Genomic DNA, 25215 nt, shown 5'->3' with positions numbered 1-25215 from the left:
CTGGGACAGCCAGATCTTCAAGGCGGCGCGGAAGGACTGGAGGGTGGTGAGGGTCCGAATCTCCACGGGGAGTTCGTTCTAGAGGGTCGGAGCAGCCACCGAGAAGGCTCTCCTCCGGGTAGTTGCCAGTCTACACTGGCTAGATGATGGAATTCGGAGGAGGCCTAATCTATGCGATCGTATCGGTCTAGTGGAAGTAATTGGCAGCAGGCGGTCTCTCAAGTACCCAGGTCCAATACCATGAAGGGCTTTGTAGGTGATAAGTAGGTTTACCGAACTGTCCAATGGAAGTTGAAAAAAAGCTTCTCTCTGTTCTTTTTTAGGGGACATCAGTACTATGGGGAATCAGGTTCTTGAAGGATGTTAATATACTATGAAATTATTTCCTCAAAGCTGGAGTCTGTATAAAGAGCTTTAGATATACCATGCGTAGATTGCTGCAAAAAGATTATAATGGATTCCCTGGGGGGGGGAGCCTTGCACACCAGGCCATCAGATTGAGATTAAATTTGGTGCTTACAATTTGAGGTGTAGTAATTTGCATAAAGGTATAACTGTGTTTCCTGCATTATGGAAAAGTAAACTAATTCTATTTTTGTTTTCTTTTTCTTTCCAGTTCACTTTTTCACATTTATTTTAATCATTAGCCTGCTTTATTTAATCTTTTTACATATAATCTTGCTTGAAGTGTATTAAATCGTATTCACAAATTTTGTTATTTTTTATCTTCTTTTGCAGCTAATGGGGAAAAAAAACCAATGAGAATATTTTAAAAAGAAGCGTTCTCGGTGCTTATCATAGCCGTTGCTCTCCCTGAGGAAGCTCAGAGATATCCCACTATGAACTCCCAATCCAAGAGGCACATAAAATATCAGACTGGCCTCACTGAGGAAGCAAAAGCGCCTGGACACTTGCTGGCACTTTGTTAAGTAGTCAAAGCCATTCAAATACAATCACCGAGCAAGAAAACCCTGGAATGGAACCAGAGCCATTAACCAAAACCGCAAATAGGGAGGCAGGAAGAGCCTGCATTTCCTTCAGAGATAAAAGCAAACAGAACTCCGTGCACATAACCACAATCTATCCAACCCTTTTCTTTTACAGTGGAGTTTCCCAAATTGGGGATAATGTGACAAAAGTCCCCTCATTTTGCAAATGGTTGAGATTTTTAAAATGTTATGGAGAGACTGTCCCTCTGGGCGATCATGGCCGGCTCCCAGAAGCTCTCAAGCAAGGGAAACACACACGCGTGGCCGAGAAGTGTGCTCTGCTAGGAAGTGGCTCCTCCACCTCTTAAACCTGCGAGGCCGAGAAGGCAGCTGGCTTCCCCAGGGCCTGCTGCCTGGACGCCCTGCCTGGAGCTCTCTGGTCGTGCTCAACTCTAGGAGACGGTCGCCATCTCTGTTTTTTAGTCAAGGGAGCCAGTATTATGGTCACGTGGCCAGCATGGCTCTATCCCAAGGTACACAGAACACTGTTACCTTCCCACCCGAGTGGCCCCTATTTATTACCCACTTGCATTTGCCTGCTTTTGAACGGCTGAGTTGGCATGTTATGGTGTCAGGATACTGAATAAAGGGGCCTCTTCCTCCTATAATTGAGATGCTGTGATTTGGAGGCGTAACAGAAAATATGCCTGCACCTTTCAGCTCCCCTTGGCGGTTGGAAAGAGACCAGTGGCTGCTACCAGTGGAAGGAATCACAGAGGGACTCGGCCGCTGCAACCTTACAGAAACTCACCGGCAAAACAAAGCAACCTACTGACACTCCCAACAACACCCAATGGGGAGAGCCAGCCGCAGCCAAAGAGGCGGGATTTGGGGGCTCAACCACCACAGGAAGGTCCAGGGCTCCCTAGCCCTCCTCTGCAGGCACCTTTTCAGCCCCTCCCTTTAGGGAGCCTCGTCCCGACGGAAGGGCTTGTTCCACCGCAGCCGGCTCAGGCGCTTACCTTTTCTGATGGGCCTGTAGGCCTCCAGGAAGTATGGCTTGAGGTAGACCTCGAAGAGGTTCCCTGTGATCCCTTCCACGGTGTCATCGATGGGCAGCACATGGATGCGCTTTCCGTACTTCACATCCGGACAAGGCTGGATGCTGAAAAGGGACAAGCCCCACCCGGTTATTCTCAGGTGGGGAAACTCTTCTACTGGTGGGCCACCTTTGCCGCTGCTGAGGAGCCCAAGAGGGGAGCCATTTCTCTCCTCCCTTCAGTGGCCTCCTTTTCCTAAACAGAGGGGCCACCCACCTCCTTGAATGGGACTGGAGGTAGCCCACAACCAGCACTTCAAACAATGTCACAGATGTTTTTTTTAAAAATCTACAAATTCAGGTAGTCCTCAACATAAAGCAGTTTGTTTAGTGATTGTTCCGGCATGGTTCTGTGTTGGGAGAATGAATTCTGCAAAACAACTGTATTCTTTAAGCCCTAGGAAACACAGGCTCCATTTCCAAATACTTTCTCTCCTTATGATCTAGGGAAGATTTCAACAAATTCAACTGGGTGCAATCAAATAGTCTGTCTATAATTAGCTGCCAGCAGCCTAATCCCACGTGACTAGTGAGTTGTTGAGGTGAGTTTCACCTTTCTTTTCTTTATACTACATCTGCAGATTCCAACAAGAAATGGAACATCACATGAAGTTGCCAGATGCGGCTTTAAAAATTCTTCCTCTTACCAAGTTACCTTATTTCGATGTGTGTAGAGGGGACAGGTCAAAATGAAGTGGATCTAAAGGAAAAAAATTAAGCTTCCTCCCATCTCGGCATAGTGTTTCTAATACTTACAGTAAAGTAAATGAACAAAATTTGAATGGATCAATTGTAATGTAGTATGTGATTCAGTAATGCATGTTTTGATCTTTGGAAATCATTGTAGCAATAGCAATAGCAGTTAGACTTATATACCGCTTCATAGGGCTTTCAGCCCTCTCTAAGCGGTTTACAGAGTCAGCCTATTGCCCCCAACAACAATCTGGGTCCTCATTTCACCCACCTTGGAAGGATGGAAGGCTGAGTCAACCCTGAGCCGGTGAGATTTGAACAGCCGAACTGCAGAACTGCAGTCAGCTGAAGTGGCCTGCAGTGCTGCATTTAACCACTGCGCCACCTCGGCTCTTGTAGAGGATAGAGGAACAGGATGAAGAGAGCCAAGACAAAGGTCAGGAACGTAATATCACCCGTTTCAGAAAAACCTTCCCTAATTCACACAAAGGCAAAGGGACGGGAAGAGCCAAGGTGGCGCAGTGGTTAAATGCAGCACTGCAGGCTACTGCTAGATCAGCAGTTCAGCGGTTCAAATCTCACCGGCTCAGGATTGACTCAGCCTTCCATCCTTCTGAGGTGGGTAAAATGAGGACCCAGATTGTTGGGGGCAATATGCTGACTCTCTGTAAACCGCTTAGAGAGGGCTGAAAGGCCTATGAAGCGGTATATAAGTCTACTGCTAAGGGGGAAGCCTGAGGGGATGGGGGGCTGTGACTGGGAGGAGGGGCTCCCTCAGGCAGGCTACTTCATATGTTTGGGGTGCTTTAAAGGTTAAACCAACCTCTGGAGTTGCACCCTGGAACACACCGGCAGCCAATGCAGCTCTTGGAACAGAGATGAGCGTGTCATCCTAGGGGCACAACCTCACCCTCTGCCCAGTTCATAATCCACCAAGCCAGTGTTTCTTGGCCACTTGAAGTGATGTGGACTTCAACTCCCAGAATTCCCAAGTGTTGACATCCACATCGTGTAACGTGGCTATGGTTGAGAAGCTTTGAGAAGCACAGAGAAGCATTGCACTAAGTTTTTCCACAGCAGATTTTGAGGCTATGCGTGAGATACGGGGGGAGGGGGGGGATTCTGCCATTGGAAAGAAGGTCTTTGTCTGTGAACAGAATATTAGTTTCCAGCTACTCATCAGTCCAATAACTCTGCAGGGTAAGCAAAACTATCAATTCCTGGCAACTTCATGGTGCATCTTGATGTACTTTTCCTGAAAACAGCCTGGAAATGGAGTGGCCACCGCCAGAGGGAGGGGTGGGAGTTCTTTGAAGGTCCCATTAGAGCAGAGCCATTAAGTGCAGATTGATTTACAAGCAAGAGGGGCATTTGGCAAAGTCCGTCCGGCTACATCAGTAGTTTCCACAAAAATTAAAGCTCCACCAGACGCCTTTGTGTCCGTCAGCTTCATAAACCCTTGAAACCAGGGGTGTTAAACTCGGTTTCATTGAGGGTTGTGTTTGAACTCAGGGGGGAGGGGGCCGTGGCTGGGGTAGGCGTGGCCAGCTCATGATCACGCGTGTCATGGGCACTTGTGGTGGCCAAGTGCTTAGGCAGGACTTCCTTCCATCTCATTATAGTCTTCCTTCCTTCCCCCCTTTCCTTATTTTTCCTTCCTTGCTCTCTTTCCATCTTTCCTTCTTTTTCTTTGTCTTTCCCCTTTTCCTTTCTCCTTTCCTGTCCCTTCTTGCATGCCCTCTGCCAGCAAAAACAGAGCCCAGGGGAGCTGCATGCGACTCCCCCACCGCCCCCCCCAGGCATAATTTCTGGCTGCAAGGGCCTCCTGGACTTCCCCCCGGGCTCTGTTTTCTGTGGCAGAGGGTTGCAGGAGGCCGTCATGGCCGAAAACAGACTCCGTCGTTTTCACTGGCAGAGGAAATACGGGCCAGTCCTTGGCTGTTTCCAGGGCAGCCCCGCAGGCCAGATTCAACCCGTGGGCCTTGAGTTTTACACCCCTCCTTTAAATGCTCCCAATATCCGAGTCTGCCTTGCGGCCTCACCTGATGACGTCTCCAAGTCGCACCCGCAGGTTGTTGCGGACCACCCGGTTCATGCGGATCTTCTCATCCGAGCAGGAGTCATCGGAGAGCACGATGCAGACGGCCTCTCGCCTCTTCTTGCCTTTGAGCAGCACTGTGTCTCCCCGGAAGAGCTGCAGTTCATCCATCTTGGCCTGGCAGAGAAAGACAAGCACTCGGAACCGGGGAACCGGGGAATGGGCTTCGCTGGCTTGGAACTGGCTGTCCCTTCAACTTAAGTAGGGCAATCCGGCAGGCAGGAGGTCCGGGGGTTCCTCTAGAGCAGTGGTCTCCAACCTTGGCAACTTTAAGACCTGTGGACTTCAACTCCCAGAGTTCCTCAGCCAGCAAAGCTGGCTGAGGAACTCTGGGAGTTGAAGTCCACAGGTCTTAAAGTTGCCAAGGTTGGAGACCACTGCTCTAGAGGGGCAGGGGTTACGCCCACCCCCCCTCCTTCTTTGGGTGTTCTGGCTGCCGATTAGGGAACCTGCTCCCAAGAAGTCCTGAACAGGTTCGGTTAATGCAACTATTCAACTGTACAGGTAGTCCTCAAGTTACAACCACGATTGAGCCCAACACGTACGTTGCTAAGTAACTAATTTGTTAAAGTGAGTTTTGCTCCATTTTACGACTTTTCTGGCCATAGTTGTGAAGTCAATCACTGCAGTTAAGTTAGTAACCTGGTTGCTAAGTGAATCTGGCTTCCCCGCTGACTTTTCTGCTTGTCAGGTGGTCGCAAAAGGGGATCATCTTAAGTATGGCCAGTTGCTCATAAATGTGAAAAATGGTTATAAGTAACTTTTTTGCTGCCAATTACCTCCCAAAGACCCGTCAGATCTCACAGGGTCGGCCTCCTCCGGGTTCCGTCTACCAGCCAATGCCATCTGGCTACGACCCGGGGGAGGGCCTTCTCTGTAGCAGCTCCGGCCCTCTGGCATGAACTCCCCGCGGAGATTCGGACCCTCACCTCTCTCCAGGCCTTCCGGAAAGCCGTCAAAACCTGGCTGTGCCGGCAGGCCTGGGGGTGATGAGTTCCCCCCCCTTCTCGACTGGTATGGCTGTGTGATTCTCGTGTATTTTAATTATGTGTACTGTTGTTTATGTTCCCCTTCCCCTTTGAGTTGTTCGCCACCCTGAGTCCCTCCTGGAGAAGGGCGGCATACAAATAAACCAAATACAAATACAAAATACAAATTTTCAGTGCCGTTGTAACTTTGGTCGCTAAACAAACGATTGTAAGTCAAGGTTGAATAGCTGCATTAGCTCGATAGAAGCCCCCCAAAGAAAGACGAGCCCCTTTATAGGAGGGGGACTCCTTGGGCTCATGGCAGGCTTTTCAAATATGCATCCATGTTGCATCCTGGGTAAAACAGGATTTTGACCAAGAAAAACCCCAGGAGCCGAACCACACAGAGGCTTCTGGAAATCTCTCGGGTTTTCGTGCTGGGGAGAAAAAAAACTAGCAGTTGTTCAAGGATCATTCAGCCTTCTTAGTCTTTTTAACGATCCCTGAGGGATGCACGCTGCCCTCCTCTGCAACAGGGAAGAACTGCCACACTATAAAATAGGGATGGGGGGAAAAAATACTGTTGTGGGGACCAATTGCGGGGAGCCAAAGTTTTGTTGAGAAAGAAAAGGAACAGACAACAGCGGAGCAGCTTGCCAATAAACTCCCCCATGAATAGCCTGGAGAAGCCGCCTTGCTTCCTTCTGGGAAACATTTCCGTTCGGCTGCTAAATCGCTCCCTACAATTTATGTAGCACACACACCTGTGACAGTGACACCACACTGTTGTCCTCATTGATTGCTTCATCCACAATTAACCGATTGGGCCGGTTCTTCTGCTTCAGAATTGCAGTTGATAAGTCATCAGCTTTGGAACTGTAATCAGAGAAAGGAGTTGCTGGTAGCTTTGGAAACAGAACCACGCCCCATTCTGACTTTTTTTCCCCCCCACCCACCGGCCTTCTTTGAAAAAACCAGCATGTCACGTGCCCCATAATGCAACCCAAAGACTAAAAGTATTTTAAAAGGTTCCTCAATTGGGTTTCTGCTAAGCAGTTATTGATCAGAAGTGTCCACGAATCACTGACTACAGTACTTAAAAGAGATCTGAAATATGCGCTGCAAAAATGACTAGCAATTTTGCTCCATGAAAATAAAAGGTTTGTAGCTGCCTTTTGTGGTGAATTTTTATTTGATTCTCAATATGGGGATTTCTGGCCAATTTCAAACAAGGACAGAACTTTTTCTTTACACCTCTCGCTGCACGGAAGTCGGAAGAAAGAAGTGACCTCATTAGAAGAAAAAGGTTTCTAGAATTCCCCAAAGGCCCTTCAGGTCCCAGCTCTGTGGAGTCCCTCCTGCCTCTCCTAGCTTGCCTTTCGCTCAGGGATCACCAGGCCAAGGAAGGAGAGTTTCATTTATCCACCTGGGCACTTTTCAAACTCCTTAAAGGGTGTGACTAATAAAGAGCCTAACCTTTGCTCTGGAAGTGAAAGTGCAACTAACTCTTCTGGTGTGCAAGTCAACTCCTGAGCGTGAGTCTGCATACAGCTACCACCTTTGCTCTCACAAAAGGAGACACTTCTCCCCACTGCAGACACAAAAGCTCCCAGAAACCACGTGAGGCTGACACCTTGGGGAGGATGGGCCTTCCTCTGGCACATGCCCCATCAAGCACCATTCCACCTGCATTTCCCAAAGGTGCTTTTTAGACTTTGAAAATGTTTCACTTCTTATCCTAGAAGCTTCTTGGATGAAAAGTGAAACGTCTTCAAAGACAAGCCAGAAGGTCCAGTGGCCTCTTGAAAAAGCACTTTGGGAACCACCAGGGCTTGGATGGCAGAGAATCTCCACAGACATTTACTCCACCTGCAGACTCCGGGATGCCGAACTCCAAACAGCTTCTGTGAAGTCCCCTTTGGCCATCCCAGGAAGGTTAAAGACTACAGACCAAGGCGAGCTGGAGCCCAGGAAGAAGGTCCCAAGAGCAGCCCCTCCCTCACCAGCTGCTCCAGGGAGATTAAGGGGGGGAGTGGGGGCGTTTCCTAAAAGGCTCTCTTGCAACTCTTCCATTGCCACAAAGCAGAAGTGCTGAGGACAGAATTCCCCCAATTCGGCCAGCTGAGCCAAACGAGGGTGCTTAGAGCCACATGGATGAGATGTTGACTGCATCAAAACATCAGCCAAATTGAGGCAATAAAAGGGAAATAAAGCCGATGCAGGAAGGGCACCCTGAGAATCGATACAGACTGACCCAGAGGCCACTTTCCTTTCCCAACCATCCTTTCAGGGCTTCTGGCAAGCAACAGAGAAGCTGCTCCCTGGTTCCAGCCCTGATGACAGCAGCATTAAGCGGCCAGGTCAGAGGCATTTGTTGACCTGAAGCTGCTCAGAAAGCTTCCCTTGGAGCCCCCAGGGCACCTGAAGGGAAGGCAGAAGCCCAGGGGGCAGCAGACGCCCGATTCAAGGGGGCACCTGCCCTTCTTTCTGGGCTAACACGGTACGAAAGCTGCCTCCTGGAGCTGGGCTTTTCTCCAAGGCAGGTGAAGCTGATACAGGCAGAGTCTTTGGGCTGCCTGCTGACTACTAAATCATGGGCAGAAACCACTTTTGTGCATTTATACTGAGGCTCTGAGAACATAAACCTCAGGTTATGAGTGAAGAGCTCCTTTTTTCCAAGGATGAGCCACCCACCCACCCTTCAGAATGATGTTAAATACCTGCTGATAGCTACCTTCCTCCTCCGAGATCCTTGGTGCTCTTTCAGATGAACCTTGAGCTACCCTCTCCCATCCTACCCTCTCCCATCCATATCTGCCCTCCCTAATTTCAAGTTATTCCATTTTGAAAGAGTAATGGAACTTGTTGAGCAGGCTCTGACTTCTTATGTGATGCCAATCTGCCAGCTTACAGCTGCCAAATGACCATCTGGAGCACCTGGCAGCACAGAGGCATTTACAGTACGGATTAGCCAAGCAGTTTCAGGGGCACAGGGAGACATAGAGAAAGAAAGAGGCAGGATTTCTACGGAAATCAGAACTGAAAGACAGAAGCAGATTTTCAGAGGTGATACAGCATAACAGTGGCCTTGTGAAAGGCTCACTTCCCCCCTCCTATCTCCACCCACAGCTGGGAAAGCTTAAGGCTGGCTCCCCGCTGGCAGTCAGGGCAGACAAATAATTCAATTGCCAGACTAAGAGGAGAAACACCTGCCTGGGCTCTCCCCCATTGCAGCACCTGCTCCAACTGCAATTTCAAAGTGTCTTCTGACTACAGAAGCAGCCAAGGACAACCCTTGATAGAATTAAGTGGCCTGTCCCTCCCCACCAACCCAGGGAGCTCTGGGAGACGAAGCAGCCCAGATGCCCAGAGAGATGATGACACCAGGAGCCCTGGGGCTTAGAGTGCAGTATTGCAGGCAAATTCTGTCCACAATCTAGAGTTTGATCCTGACAGACTCAAGGTTGACTCGGCCTTCCATCGGGTAAAATCAGCATTGTTGGAGGCCATATGCTGACTCTGCAAACTGCTTAGAGATGGTTGTAAAGGACTCTGAAGCAACATATAAATCTAAGTGCTGTTGCTATAAAATAACAGTCTTTAGCCTTGGCAGCTTTAAGACTTGTGGACTTCAACTCTCAGCCAGCCAATTGAATTCTGGGAGTTGAAGTCCACCAATCTTAAATTGCAGGGTTAGAGACCCCTGGCCTAAAACAAAGAACGAATGCAAACCATAGGTAAGATCTCAAAGCTGAATTTGCATCATGGCAAGTAAGCATGATGAAGCAAGTCAATTCTCTGGTGGCTACCTGGCTGCTTTGAAGACAAGACCGATAATGGATGCTAGGAGCATCCGTGGGGCATCTGGGTGATCAAATCCCTTGCATCTGCTCACAGCTGGAGGACAGCTGAGCAGCCCCTGCTGAGAGGATGAGGCGTCCATCTTGCCTAGTTATCCGAGATCAGTTGGAACCAAGGGATCCTGAGGAACTGGACAGGGTAGTCCAAGCCATTAGTGGAGCCACCTAGGAACCTGATACCTGGCCAGTGAAAGCTTGCAGGGGAGGCAACAGGAAGCTGGTCTGCACGGTTCCTGGGAGTCTTCCCTTTTCAGCTAAGCTTGTTTGCAAGATGCTTGGCCAGCAGCTGGAGAATCCTGAAAGATCTGATCTAACCTAGTTGTGATTTAAGACATGGGCTTTGGACAAATTCCCTGTGGTGGGATGAGAATGGGGTAAGGAGTGTCTTGGTCTTGCAATGCATCTTGGTAGTTGTCCCAAAGGTGCTTTTCCTTTGGTTTTTTCCCCCTTGAAAATGTTTGGTTTCTCATCTAAGAAGCTTCTTCAGTTCTGAAGTTCAAACATTTTCAAGGAGAAAACACCAAGAAAGCCCAGTTGCCTTTTGGAAAAGCACCTCTGGGATAACCAGAACCTCTCTAGACATCCTGGGGGCTTTCAATGCCACTAACCAGCCTGTCCTTCTGGACTGGCTCTGTTGGCTGGGATTGGAGAGGCATCGTTTTACAAGGGTCCTCCTTTTGGGTGGGTTTCAAGCCGTGAGGGCAAAGAGCCAAGTCTATGGGAACTTCAATATGGAGTTGCACAATCCTCACCCGTTAATATCTTCATGGAGCTATGGAGATATTAGCGGGCATCCAACAAGGTATCACTAATGTACAGGTGACACTTGTTATAGACTCTGCCTGAACCGAAGACGCAGGAGTCCCGATTCAGTGTCTGGATGGGGAAAATGGGCATAGCTTGAATCATAGTAAGTTGCAGAGTCAAAATCCTACAGCAAGTCCTGATTTAACTGACGAGGTCACGCAGCACCCCGTGGAGTTTGCTGGCAGTTTAGGAGAGCTGCACCTGACATAGTGCAGTTGGAAGTCATGGCCAGGATGGTCTTTGCACAAACGCATCTTGTGCGCCATCTGTGGCTCAGAAAACTTTGCAGCCAGTCATTCAACCAATCATCACCTAATGGCCAACTTTACATGGGGCTGCTTTGAAGATCCCGAGAGTGACCTTTGAAGCAAGTGATCTTTTAAGAAATAGGTCTCCATATTTAGACTGATGTGTGAAGGAGGCAACGGCCTTCACATGTCCCGATTCCAAACCATTTAGAGCTCTGAAAGTCACCCTCAGTATTCTGTTCTCCGCTGCCCAGCTTCTGTTATCAAATTTCCTATTCCATATTAGTTTCTGAATAATCTTCAAGAGCAGCTCAGTGAAGAATTCATGGCCATCAGAGAGAGACACGATGTGCCATTTTAGCCCACTTCTCAAGGTGGAGCTGGCCCACCAAAGATTCTATGAAGAGTCCCCTAAATCAGTGTTTCTCAACCTTGGCAACTTGAAGATGTCCGGACTTCAACTTCCAGAATTCTGGATGCTGGCTGGGGAATTCTGGGGGTTGAAGTCCGGACATCTTCAAGTTGCCAAGGTTGAGAAACACTGCCCTAAATGACACGCCAGGCCTTTCAGAGGGAAAGCCTCTCACTCCAGAGCAGTCAGGCCTCAACTTCTGACTCATCAGCTCTACTGATCAAGCCGGGTCAGGATTCCACTTAGCTGGTGCCCCTCTCACTGTTCTCCAACTCTGACAACTTTAAGAGCCCCCCCTCCCCCAGCATGCTTGCTGCCAAATTGTGGGAAATGAAGCCCCCGCATTTTAAAACTCCGGGGGCTTGAGAAACACTGCTCTGGCCCATGGCTCCGAACCTTACCAGCTTCCATGAGATGCCACTGAGGGGAGCTATAGAAACGGGTGGCAGCTGCTGACTGATGAAACTCCACAGATATTGAATCACCTTCCCCAGCAGTTTCAAAAGAAAGCTGAACAAGCCCGTGTCTGTCGCAGAACAGAATTCTGGAGCTTTTGGCAAGCTCTCCTGGCCACGGGCTAGCTAGACATCCCTTAGTTCTATTTACTGAGATTTGTTTTCAGGACAGTCCGGAACCACCTAACCTTTCCAAAGAATGATGGCCAATTGGTATGCAAACCTTCTGAGCCATCCAACCGAACCACAACAAATGCACTTCAATCCCTTTCCAAGCCTAGACCCTTTGCTAAGTTGGGGGAAATGGTCTTAATCTCATGCAGACACAGATGACTGGAGCTACTTTAAAAAAGTAATTTTCACAATAAGTGTGTGTGTGTGTGTGTGTGTGTGTGTGTGTGTGTGTGTGTGTGAGAGAGAGAGAGAGAGAGAGAGAGAGAGTCATTCAACCAAGAGATCAAAAAGCAACGTTGGTGAAAGATACCTTCCTCCTATTATTTTTTAACTGCAGTGATTTACCTAAGCAACTAGGAATAATTTCTGTTTAAAAACTGAAATAAAACTAAAATGGACCTCGGCTTACTCTGGTGTCGAGACAACTTCTCTTAACAAATCCCTTGTGCCACTTACCTTAAATAGAAGAGAACCTGTTCAAAGGAGGCATTTACAATTTCCACTGTATGCTTGGCTAGTCCTTTTCTAGCAACTTTCACAAGCCAAGATGGACAGGAGTCCAAGCAGCTTGCCACTGGCCACCTTCCCCTAATCACCCACATCTTCAAGTCCCACCCTCTGCTAATTCAAGCCGAGGAACCCCACTTCAGTGGAAGAGGATGCAGGTAGCCCAGGGCTGAAGTGTGGAGGAGGGAGTCCTGGTGCTCTGGAGGAAGCTCGGTGTAAGTGAGTGGGGGCCAAAGTGCAGCACCAGGGGCTCCCCCAAAGGACCCCCCCCCCGAGGTCAGAGCCTCTTCTCTTTCTAAGGGCCCAAAGCAACCATACAGCCCACGGGGCAGGGAAGGCGAAGCCAGGAGGGTCTCCCTCGCTCGTCTTATCACCGGCTGCCCTGAGCCCATCCTCCCAACCCCCCCCCCACCCGCCGTGATTGAGCAGCCCGTGGGATTCTGGGAGTTGAAGTCCCTTCTCTGGCCGGGGGAGGCGGTGGGGGGGGGGAGAAGGAAGGGGCCTTTTCCAAAAGGCAGCTGGGCTTCCCTGGAAACCTTTCGCTCCCCCCCGGTTCTAGAAGCCCCTTGGCGGAGAAGCGAAACGTCTCCAAGGGAAGGAAGCCAGAAATCCCCGGCCTCCTCCGCCCGAGGGATGCCGGGGGCAGAACAACAAGGGAGCCCCCGTCCAATTCAACCCAACGGCCTCCCACGTTCACACGGCTTTCACACGGCTTCCTTCAGGCGGCTCCACAATGGAGCCGCTTTCGGGGTTCGGAGGCCACGCCGGGTGCCCGCCAGGCCAGCGAGGCCTCTGGAGGGACGCCGGGCGGCCAGGCCGAGAGGGAGGGAGGGAGAAAGGAGGCCGCGCCCGAGCTCCCGGGGCCCCCAAGGGCCTTTCGCGGGAGGGGGGCACCAGCGGCCCTCCGGCTCCCCCAGCGGGGCGGGTCTCCCGGCCACCGCCTGCCAGGCCCCGCCGAGCCGTTTCGGAGGAGCCCCGCGGGCGGCAGACAAAGGCGGCGCGGCGCCTCGCCCAGACGGGCCCCGCCGCCCCTCTCGTTCCCTAAGCCGGCCAGGGAGATCCGCGCGGCCCCAGGGGGGCACCAGGGCCGCGGGGCCAACGTCGCCGCCCGGCCGGACGCGGCTCTCCCTGAGGGAGGGAGCGAGGGAGGGAGCCGTTCGGGCGAGACGGGGGTCGGGGCAAGGCACTCACTCGGGTCCCGAGGCCATGGCGGCGATGTGGGCTGGCGCGGTGGCGGCGAGGGTCGCTTCGGCTCTGCCTGCTCCGCGCTGGGTTTTTCCCCTCAGCGATCAGCGCCGACTCATCGGGGGTGACGCTCCGCCCGGCGCGCTAGGCCGCACTCTGCCTAGCAACAGGTGGCGCGGTGACCAATCCGAAAAATAGAGGCGGCCGCGCGCGGCCAATCACAGCCCCGAGCCGGAACGGCTTCCCGCCCTCCCTTAATGAGGAAGCGAGCTCCTCCGGGAAGGCAGAACCACCCGGCGACCGGGCGGGCCAATCGGAAAAATAGGCTGACGTCCGAGGCGGAGCTTGGGAGAATTCAGGCGAAAGGCCAATTCGAAGGCCCTTTCGGGCTAGCGACGCAACGGTGATTGGGGTTACGTCGAAAGAACTCGCGGCGAATCGAAAAACGGAGATATTGATTGGCACGACGGTAGTCCTATGGAAATAAGCCTCGGCGCCCGAGCTGTGCCGTAGACGACCCCGGAAGTAGTCTGCCGGCGTGGCCGCCCTGGGCCGCATGACGTTGGGGATTTGAGGACCTGTTTCTGAGCATGTGGCGCTGGGAGGATGGGCCTTGTAGTCGCCAGCCTCTGAGGGCGGCGGAAGGGCCGGGCTGCGCGGGGAGGGCCCGCCGTGGGGATCGCCGTCGCGGGTGCGCCGAGGGGAGGAGGCTGGCAGGGCGGCGGCCTTCACCCACCTGGAGCCAGGCGGCGTCTTTCGGCGCCTTCTGCCCACGTTGTGGCTTCCTGACCTGAATGGAACTTCCTCGTGAGGACAACGAGCCGCTAATGCAGTGTTTCTCAACCTTGGCAACTTGAAGATGTCCGGACTTCAACTCCCAGAATTCCCCAGCCAGCGAATGCTGGCTGGGGAATTCTGGGAGTTGAAGTCCGGACATCTTCAAGTTGCCAAGGTTGAGAAACACTGCGCTAATGGGCCCCCAGTCAATATTTCTCCGCCTGGGCCATTGGAAGATGGGTGAACTTCAACCCCCAGAATTCCCCAGCCAGCCTTAGGGTTAGGAGAATGCTGGGAGTTGAAGTCCACCCGTCTTCCAATGGCCCCGCTGAGAAACACTGCATTCTGGCTTCCCTATGACCTCGAACGGCTAAGATTAGATGTATAGGCATAGGTTTTCCTGCTTGAGCAGGGGGCTGGACTAGAAGACCTCCAAGGTCCCTTCCAACGTATTCTATTCTTTAAAAAAAACAATCATTGTCATCTCCTTAGGTGGTTGAGAATTTGTTCTCTTTTGTAAGGAAAGGGGGTTCTGGAGCACAAAGGATGTAGGCCTGTTTTTAGATACAAAGTTATGCTAACTGGAAATAGATAAAGGGACTCTTGGCCACCAGGAAGAGACCTGGATTCTGTGTTCTTATATCATTGCAGGAACTCAGCAGGGGAGATGGTGAGCTGTGTATCCTTGACATACAACAACCACAACCAGAATTTTAAGTTGCGAGGGATGAGGGTTGTAAATTGAAGCACGCACATGGCCAGATCTGATTTTATTACCATTTTTATACAATCTGAAACTATTCTGTCACAAATCAGGGTCAGGTGACACACAGGACAAGGCAACCTGTTGTAAATGTGATCTGATTACCAAGCAGCCAAAATGCAGTCATGTGACCAGAGGGAGGTGGGCAACATTTTACAACAGCTGGAACTGCTTTACAGGCCATCAAGCACCCTTGAGGCTGAATCTGAATGTTTTCCCTGCAAACTATTCAGTTGAAGGAACATGTTGAAACTCTTCGAATAATGAAGAAGATTGCTTTTATTATTGTTACTATTTACTAGGGCTGGTCACCCGGTCAGCTAAATTCTTTTTAACCCATGTATGAAATCCTTCCAAAGGACTTGGATTAGGCAAATATAACTAAATTTATTGGCTACTCAACCCCAGTGAATTTGGACTGTAATAATCAACAATAATACAGTAATAATTTATTAAATTTATATGCCCCCCCCCAACTCTCAACGTTTCTGGGCAATTTACAATGGCTATAAACAGTAAAAAAAATGCAAAAAATTAAGCAGAAGGCACAGGGACAATGAGGCAGAGGGCATAACAAAAAATGGGCATCAACCTGATCTTAATAATAATAATAAATAATAATCTTTAAGGTGCTTTGAAATTGGAATAGGATGCCTGTAAAGGTATACATGTTTTCAGAAAACAAGAACTTCTGGTGTTTAGCAGGAAAGGGTTTAAGGTACAGAAGAGGGGAAGAACTCCTGCCCTAAGTCATCCATTAACTTTTTCAAAAGGACAAGTGAAACTAAAGCTTCTTTCCACCTACCAACATTTCTGAGTGTCATTTGTGAAACGACTGCAATTCCTCCAGGGTTCCTGCCTGGAAAAAAATATAATTGTTCCCATAGGTAGAGGTGAGATCACCAGACAAGTGACTAGAATTTCACTGTGTTCGCGCCACATGCTTAGCCTGTTTAATAATAAAGGTATTTTCTGATTTTGCTCAGTATAATGGCTGATATGTGGCTTTTGAAAGCTCCCATTGTGTCTATCCCAAGGGAAACATTTTAGGTCTACTTAGTACTTTCATGGATACAAGGTTCCTCTAATTCAGCATCTCTATCTGGACACTAATAACAGTGATGAGTAAGAGAAATGTGGAAAGGGAGGCAGTTTGATAAAAGATGCTGAACTGAGCTGTAGTTTTCTTCCCAAATTTGCTTCTTGTATTAAAATAATTCAGTGAACTTATTGTGCCCATTTGCATTCTCCTGAAAGAGCAACATTCAGCCTGCCTTTGTTGCTGAATCGCTCTTTTGAGTCCCTATGCAACATTTAGCCGGGAGACACAGATGACCTGAGACCATTCCAAATTCTTTTTATTTCCCTTTAATAAATGTAGGCCTGAAGCATCTTTTATGAGCCTTAATCAACAGTTCTTGGTGGTTAAGTAAAGTACATCCAGAAGGATGTTGTTCTACAAAAGTATTTTTGTACAAAGAGAAGACAGCCTAACAACACAACATCTAACAAATTTGGATTTGGGGGAATTACTGTAATTTGTCAGTCCTCTTTCCTGGGTGCCTAGAATGATCCCCACCCTCCCCCACCCCCTTTTGCAGGTACTCAACTTACAATCACAATGGAGTCCAAAATTTCTATTGTTAAGCAAGACAGTTGTTAACTGAGTTTTGCTCCATTTTACAACCTTTCTTGCCATAGTTAAGTGTTGATTGACTGAACTCCAGCCCCATTATAACTGAGTGTGTGTTGTGTTTTCCTGTTTTAAATTGTATTGTTTTGTGTTTTTAATCTTTTGATTGCTTTTATGTAAGCTGCCCAGAGTCCTTCAGGATTGGGCGGCATACAAATCTATTAAAATTCAATTCAATTCAAAATTCAAATTCAATTGCTGCAATGGTTAAGTTAGTAAAAACAGTTGTTAAGTGAATCTGGCTTCTCCACTGACGTTGTTTGTCAAAGGTCACAAATGGCGACCGCAACATAAATACACACCGCCTGTCAGGAGTCTGAATTTTGATCACAAGGCTTCAGTGGTCATAACAGAGATGGGTTCCTACCAGTTTGCACCTATTCGGTAGAACCGGTTCGTCAAATCTACCAAACCGGTTAGAAGAGGTTCCACCAGTGGACCCGGAAAGCAGGCCACACCTACAGAAGAGGTTCCAAAAATTTTTGAAACCCACCACTGGCAAGGATCTTGTAACTTGATAGCTTTAAGACTTGCATGCTTCAATGCCAGAGTTTCTGAACAGCTACTTGGACCGACCTAAGTACTAATTCATAATTTCATATCCGGTCACATGGGCAGCAAGCCACTCCCATCCAGTCACATGGGCGGCAAGCCACTCCCACAAAGGAGGCCACACCCACAGAGTAGGTTCCAACAATTTTTGAAACCCACCACTGAGTCATAAGTCACTTTTTCAATGGCGTTGCAACTTCCAAGTGGTGACTAAATGAAGTCAAGGACTACCTGGATTAATGCCAAAGTATCCCCCCAATTGCGTGACCCGTCAAAACCGTGGTCCACTAAAGTGCGCCCGATTAAAGCGCGTACCTGACGTCATCAGCAGCGCGACAAATACAACTGCGGAAAAAAAAGGGCGCTTTAAAAAGCGCTTTTAAAGCAAGCCGATTCACATAAAGGTAAGGGTTAGGTTTAGGGTTACGTTAAGCGTTAGGGTTAGGTTTAGGGTTAGGTTTAGGGTTAGCATTAGGTTTAGCGTTAGGTTAAGGGTTAGGTTTAGGGTTAGGTTTGGGGGGGTTAGGTTTAGATTTACGCATTAATTTTAAGTTTACCGATCACAGCGTGCTGTTTTCGTCGCGCTGTGATGACGTCACGTACGCGCTTTCGTCGAGCGCACTTTAGTCTACCGCGGTTTTGTGGTGGAACCCTCAATTGCTACATGCAATTCCATAATAGTGCTGTTGCCCTTCATCCAATATATTCTTTTCCTTCCCCTGGCCGGAGTGCCTGACCTACTGCAGCGTTTCTCAGCCCCAGCAATTTAAAGAGGCGTGGATGTCAATTTCCCAACCAGCACCTTTACTGGGTCCGGTTTAAGCTGGCCACTTTGTTTTGCTCTTCACAGGCCGGTTGCCAGGCAAGGGCCCTGAGTCACCTTTGTATCCGGCTTCGCATTTCCACTATTATTATTTGGCAGTTGAGAAAGCCTGCTCTCCACTCCATGAAGTACATTAAGAATAGGAAGGACTCCAAAACACGTCCTTCAGGTTTCCCCTTCTGTATGTCCCTGGCTCGATCTTTTTGTAACTACTGTCTTGTTTGGTTTTGGCTGTTTTAGTTAGCACCAAGGGGACCTACAGGGGTCTTTTTAACCAGGGTTGTCTAACCGCAGCAACTTTTAAGACCCACGGACTTCCAATTCCCAGAATTCTCCAGCCAGCAAAAGTGTTGGAAGAGTCAAAACCCACAAGTTTGGACTCCTCCATTCTAAACTCTCTCTGTTGCCTCTAATTTAAATGCCAAGTCACAGAGGATTAAAGAGAAAGGCAGAAAGAGAAGCCGCCTCTGGCTGTAGGCAAAGAAAGGGGATGCCTTCCGCTTTCCCTCTCTTGCTTTGCCACTGCCTGGAATTCCCCTGCGAGTCATTTCATCAGCCAGGATGTCAGCCAAACCCTCTCCGTTTCTATCCTCTCCCTTCTGTGGGGCTTTTGCTCAAAGACTGCCAAATGAAAGTGGCCAGGTGGCTTCGGCCAGCCCTTTCTCCCTGAAAGAGGGGAAGCTGCCCCACCTCTGTGCCCTCACCAGCCTGGCAGCCAATGGTGAGAAAGAGAGGAAGGGAAGGGTCTGCCCCACGCCTGCCCCTCACCTGGCCTGCTGTGGGTTTAATGGATCCTGGTGCCTCTCTTCTCCCCACTCCCTAAGAGCAGCAGAGACCAACAGGGGGCTTGAGCAGCCTCCATCTTCTCTCCTTCAAATATGACGAACACCAGCACTGAGAACCAGCTCTGGACTCCAAGAGGGGGATGGGTGCAAATTGTTGCTTAATAAAGAAACACAGGGAGTCCTCGACTTACGACCACAATCGAGCCCAGTATTTCTGGTGTTATGTGAGGCATTTGTTAAGTTAATTTTGCCCCCTTTTTACAACTTTTCTTGCCAGTTAAGTGAATTACTGCGGTTGTTAAGTTAGTGACAGTCCTCAAGTGAATCTGGCTTCCCCATGGATTTTGCTTGTCAGAAGGTCACAAAAAGTTATCACATGACCCGGGATACTGCAACCGTCATAAATATGAGTCAGTTGCCGACCCTCAGAATTTTGATCACGTGACCATGGGGATCCAGCAACCGTCGTGTGAAAAACGGTAGTGACTTTTTTCAGTGTTGTTGTTAACTTCAAATGATCAAAATACAAAGTGTTGCAAGTTGTTGTAACTGTTGTATCTATCTAGGGAGATTCTCCATCACCTGGGTCCTGGTTGTCTCAAAGGGGCTTTTTCCAAGAGGCAACTGGACTTTCTGCGTTTTAATACAATACAATAGTTGGAAGGGACCTTGGAGGTCTTCTAGTCCAACCCCCTGCCTAGGCAGGAAACCCTATACCGTTTCAGACAAATGGCTATCCAACATCTTCTTGTTGGGGCATTCACAACTTCTGGAGGCAAGTCGTTCCACTGATTAATTGTTCTAACTGTCAGGAAACTTCTCTTCAGTTCTAAATTGCTTCTCTCCTTGATTAGTTTCCACCCATTGCTTCTTGTTCTACCCTCAGGTGCCTTGGAGAAGAGTTTGACTCCCTCTTCTTTGTGGCAGCCCCTGAGATACTGGAAGATACTATCACGTCTCCCCTGGTCCTTCTTTTCATTAAACTAGACATACCCAGTTCCTGCAACCATTGTGCATATGTTTTAGTCTCCAGTCCCCTAATCCTCTTTGTTGCTCTTCTCTGCACTCTTTCTAGAGTCTCCACATCTTTTCTACATCGTGGTGACCAAAACTGAATGCAGGATTCCAAGTGTGGTCTTACCAAGGCATTATAAAGTGGTATCAACACTTCACCTGATCTTGATTCTATGTAGCCTAGAACTGTGTTGACTTTTTTGGCAGCTGCTGCACACGGCTGGCTCCTATTTAAATGGTTGTCCACTAGGACTCCAAGATCCCTCTCACAGTTACTACTGTTGAGCAAGGTACCACCTATACTATACCTGTGCATTTCGTTTTTGTTGCCTAAATGTAGAACCTGACTCTTTTCACCATTGAATTTCATTTTATTAGATAGTGCCCAATGTTCAAGTTTGTCCAGATCCTTCTGTATCTTAAGCCTGTCTTCTGGAGTGTTGGCTATTCCTGCCAGCTTGGTGTCCTCTGCAAATTTGATGAGTTCCCCATTTATTCCCTCATCCAAATCATTGATGAAGATGTTGAAGAGTCCTGGGCCTAAAACAGAGCCTTGGGGTACTCCACTGCATATTTCCCTCCATATAGACGCAGTTCCATTGAGGACTATACATTGAGTGTGGTTGTGGCGGCTTCGCTTCGCTCAGTCCCGGTGAGAGTGAATTGTTACTTAGACGACATCTTGGTCCTGTCGCCGTCTCGGGAACAGGCCCTATGGGATCTACAAGTAACAATGGACTCCCTGCGGAGCCACGGCTTCGTCCTAAACCTCCCCAAGAGTCATCTGCAGCCGACCACGGCATTGCTCCACCTAGGGACCATCATCAATTCCGTCACATGCGAGGTCTCCCTGTCCCTGGAGAGGCGTCGGAGCATCCATCGACTGGCGGCCCAGGTGTCATCTCTGAGGCTTGTGCCCTTGTCAATACTGTCCCAGCTACTTGGAAAGATGATTTCCTGCATCAACATCCTTCCCTGGGCCAGGTTCCACGCGCATCTGCTGCAATGGTTCCTGCTTCCCTATCAGAGGGCCCACACCAGCCATTCTCAGCTCAAGGTTCGGCTCCCGCCCACCTCTCAGGTCCCTTCGGTGGTGGACATCATCCAAGCTCCTCCAAGGGTGCCCGTTCAAGGAGCCAGAGCGCATCCAAATTACGATGGATGCCAGCCTCTTCGGATGCGGGGCCCATGCTCTGAACCGTTTTGCACAGGGCCGCTGGTCGAGTCAGGAGCTGACCAACAGCATCAATTGGTTGGAGCTCCGGGCCATCCGGCTGGCCCTGCGAGAATTCCAGGACATTGTAACTCACAACCACGTATTGGTTCTAACCGACAATGTGGCCTCCAAGGTGCACGTCAATCGCCAAGGGGGCACACACTCCAGGGCCCTGATGCTGGAGGCGGAGAAGCTGCACCATTGGGTGGAGGCCAGACTGCTGTCCCTTCGGGCGGAGCACATATTAGGCGATTCCAACATCCAGGCAGATTGGCTGAGCAGAGCCACAGTGGACCAAGCGGAGTGGCAACTCCACCTCAACAGCTCTTCTCGCCGGTTCGGCTATCCCGAGGTGGACTTGTTCGCGCAACCTCACAATGCGCAACTACCATGTTTCTACCCCAGGTACGTGACCCCTGGGGTGGAGAGGGTGGATGCCCTGAGCAGCCTGTGGCCGGCCGGCCTCCTTTACACCTTTCCACTGCTACCGATACTCCCGACCGTCATCCAGAAGATACTGACGGAGCAAGCAGAGGTCCTCTTGGTGGCCCCGATGTGGTCCCGGCGCCCCTGGTATGCCGAGCTTGTGCACCTGTCGATCTCCTGTCCATGGAGGATTCCGGACGACCAGATCCAACTCAATCAGGGGGCTCTCATCCACCCGAACCCCCAGCTGCTCCAGTTAGCCGTGTGGCACGTGAGCGGGCTATTCTAACCGGATTTCACTACTCTAGTGAGGTCACTGACACTATCCAAGCGGATCGTCGCCCATCCACTACTCGTATTTACGAGGCCACCTGGCAAGCCTTCTGCAGGTGGTGCCGCTGCACCGGGGCTGATCCCACACAAGCCTCGGTGCCCCGAGTTTTGGACTTTTTGCAAACGGGACTTGACAAGGGTCTAGCGCCCAACACGCTTCGCAGACAACTCGCAGCCTTGGCCACGGTGATTGGGGGCGGCCAGGGTCGTTCATTGTCTCAACATTCACGGGTCAAATCCTTCTTAAAAGGGGCTGCTAACCTCAGACCGTGCATCGTTACCCTACCTGGGACTTGACGTTAGTGCTCAGGGCTCTTATGGCCTCTCCATTCGAGCCTATTACATCTATCAGCCTTCGATTGCTGACTCTTAAGACTGTGTTTTTGGTAGCGATTACATTGGCCAGAAGGGTGTCCGAATTGGCAGTGCTGTCAGTTCGAGCGGATCTCTGCATATTCCATTCCAACAGAGTCGTCCTTCGTTTGGAACCGGCCTTCCTACCAAAAATCAACACGTTGTTCCACAGGGCTCAGGAGCTCATCCTTCCGGACTTTTGCCCCAGTCCTTCTCATCCGCAGGAATGCCAGTGGCATCACCTGGATGTGCATAGGACTCTTTAACGCTACGTGAAGTGCACTGCGTCCCTCAGGCGATCAAAAGCATTTTGTTTCCTTTCAGCCATCCTCCATGGGGCAGAAGGTGTCCTCCCATCGGCCGATGGTTGAAGGCGTGCATTGCTCTTGCTTATGACAGCCAATCCGACCAGTTCCCAGGCGCATCACCCCTACCAGGAGTGTGGCCACCACGGCGGCCTGGGCCACACGAGCCTCAGTGGAAGAGATCTGCAGAGCGGCTACCTGGTCGTCACCATCACCATTCATCCGACACTACAAGGTTGACGTGTATGCCTCGGCCGAGGCTTCCTTTGGGCGGCGAGTATTGCAACGGGTGCTCCCTTCTACTGGGGACCCTGGCCAGCCTAGCTCCCGCCCTGACTCTTAATTGCTTTGGCATGTCCCATGCTTGGATTCCCCAAGCAGCACACAGGAGAACGACCGTTGACTTACCTGAACGGTCCTTCTAGGGGAATCCAAACCCGCCCACAGCTCCGGCTGGCCAGGGCTATTCGTGACTCTGACTTATGTCTGGTTCTTATGTTTAATGTCTTGATTTACTGACTTGACTTTGCTCTGGACGCGACTACTTCAACTTGTTTGGGCTACGGCCATCATTGACATTGATATACTTCTTTAACCGGCTGACTTCATACAAAACTGACCCATCCAGTCAGAGGAGGCGTGGTCACCAATTTACATAACTCAGTCTCTAGGCTAATGGACAAAGTTAACCCATGCTTGGATTCCCCTCGCAGCACACAAAGAAGGACCGTTCAGGTAAGTCAACGGTCGTTCTTTTGCAATTACCTTTTGAGGCTTTCCCTCGTTATGGAGGGTGTCAATGATGGTTTCCTGCACAACTGTCAGGTCAGCAGTCTTTCCTATTATTGTGACTCCTACTGAACCAGGCTGAGAGACCATTTAAAGGCTCAGGAACCCTTTGCAGGTGTTATGGCTTAATCAGCTGATTAGAGTGGGACATTTTGAGCCTAGAAAAGGTACAATACCTTTTCACAATATTCTGATTTTCTGAGATTGTGGATTTGGAGTTTTCATGAGCTGTAAGCCATAATCATCACAATTATGACAAATCACGGCCTGAACTATCTTGCTTGGCATGTAATGAGTCTATCTCATATATTAATTTCACCTTTTAAGTTGCATTACTGAAATAAATGAACTTTTCTGCATGATATTCTAATTTTTCAAGTTTCACCTGTATAGTGCAATTCCACCTCCTCTTTTATTTGGTCTATTTCTTTTAAATAATTTAAATCCTTCTAGCTGTATGTTCCATTTGTGGGTTTCATCCCAACAAGTTTCTGTAATGGCAACAATATCATATCTGCCCTCATTTACCCTAATTCACCCTGTTTATTCCCCATACTCTGGGCATTGGTGTATAGACATTTGAGTCCATTTTGATTGACCCTCTTTTACTGTCTACATAACCAGTGTTATGCCTGACTGCCCCTGTTTTCTTGCCACTTGTATGATTCATGCACATGAAATGGCACTCACTATTAAATGCTTGGTTTTGCTTGACAGCAGGAGTGATAATCTTACCCGCACAAACATCTGTTACATGCACTGATAACTCTATGAGTTTTAGATTGCTGGGGACAGAAATGTTCTGTATCAATTAATTCTCTGTCCCCGCTGTTCAGTTTAAATGTTTATCCAGAAAATCTGTGAATGTAATGCCAAGTAACTCAGTCCCTTTCTTGGATGGGTGCAAACCATCTCTTTTGTACAGTTTTTCATTGGACCAGCTGCAGGCATCATGACTAATAAAACCAAAGCCTTCCCTTTTACACCACTCCTTTAGCTACACATTAAACTCTGCTACACTCTGGCCCTTCCCTTTTTGTTCCTTATATACTGGTAAAACCTCTGAAAAGTAAGCCTACAACTGATACTACTAAGTTCATACCCCAAGCTCTGGAAATCATTCTGCACAGAAAATACACGGGACAGATCATTTGTGCCAAGATGTATAATAGCATCAATGTCACAGTCCTTACTTGCATTCTTGACTATCCTAAGAATACGCCTCTTGTCTCTGCTGGCAGTAGCACCTGGCAGACACCTGACCTCTTTCAAAACCTCCATATCCTTTCCTAAATTTACATCCCTTACGATTGAATCACCAACCAGAAGGTGACTTCTCTTTTTACATACCTTGATCTTCTTGGGCGACCAACGTGTGATACCTGGGTCCCCATTTCGCCTTTCCAAAGAAAGTTCTTCATTTTGGACCACGATCCCCTGCTTATTTGATTCATCATTATCACAACTTCCTTGACCTGTCACTTTAGTGTCCCCATTAAGGTCAGCAAGGGCGCTATATCCGTTATGCTGGGTCACAGCAAAAGCTTTGTGTTTATGGTTCACAGCTCTCACCCTGCCAGATCCCACGGTTGTTCAGACTGCTCTTCTCCTGCGGGATCTTTGCAGTAGATGGGGCTGATAGTGTGACATCTCCATAGAGTGGGACGGCTGAATTGTACACCTAATTTCTGCTTGGAGAGCACACAGAGTGGAGATTCTAGATAGGTAATCTGTCTATGTAGACGAGTAATTTGTTTACAAAGGGGACAGTATCCAAATTTGAAAAGAGTAATGCGAAAGACAGGTGCAAAACAACTATCACTTTGAACTAAGCCAGTCGTTTTGAATTAAAATAAAATCACAATCTCAAGCGCACTAACCCAGAATGTATTATTGCTATTTTTGGTTTTCTTGGAAGACATTTCACTTCTCATCCAAGAACCTTCTAGA

General features: G+C 49.2%; 1 protein-coding gene across 1 annotated transcript in view; it reads right to left on the bottom strand.

Moving 5' to 3' along the window:
• Nucleotides 1–13599, bottom strand: part of VCP (valosin containing protein) — a 33790-nt gene extending 20191 nt beyond the window's left edge. The window contains exons 1-4 of the mRNA XM_087715198.1: nt 13442–13599; nt 6552–6663; nt 4764–4936; nt 1952–2094 (exon numbers count right to left, since the gene is read on the bottom strand). Of these exons, the coding sequence (XP_087571324.1) occupies nt 1952–2094; nt 4764–4936; nt 6552–6663; nt 13442–13458 (445 nt within the window). The 5' untranslated portion in view covers nt 13459–13599. The remainder of the gene's footprint in view (nt 1–1951; nt 2095–4763; nt 4937–6551; nt 6664–13441) is intronic.
• Nucleotides 13600–25215: the final 11616 nt, after the last annotated feature.

This window comes from Thamnophis sirtalis, unplaced genomic scaffold (genome assembly GCF_051295495.1).
Source record: "Thamnophis sirtalis isolate CommonGarterSnake01/CBP01778 unplaced genomic scaffold, rThaSir2_p1.2 scaffold_5, whole genome shotgun sequence".
NCBI classification, from domain to species: Eukaryota; Metazoa; Chordata; class Lepidosauria; order Squamata; family Natricidae; genus Thamnophis; species Thamnophis sirtalis.
This window is presented reverse-complemented; position numbering and strand designations above follow the sequence as displayed.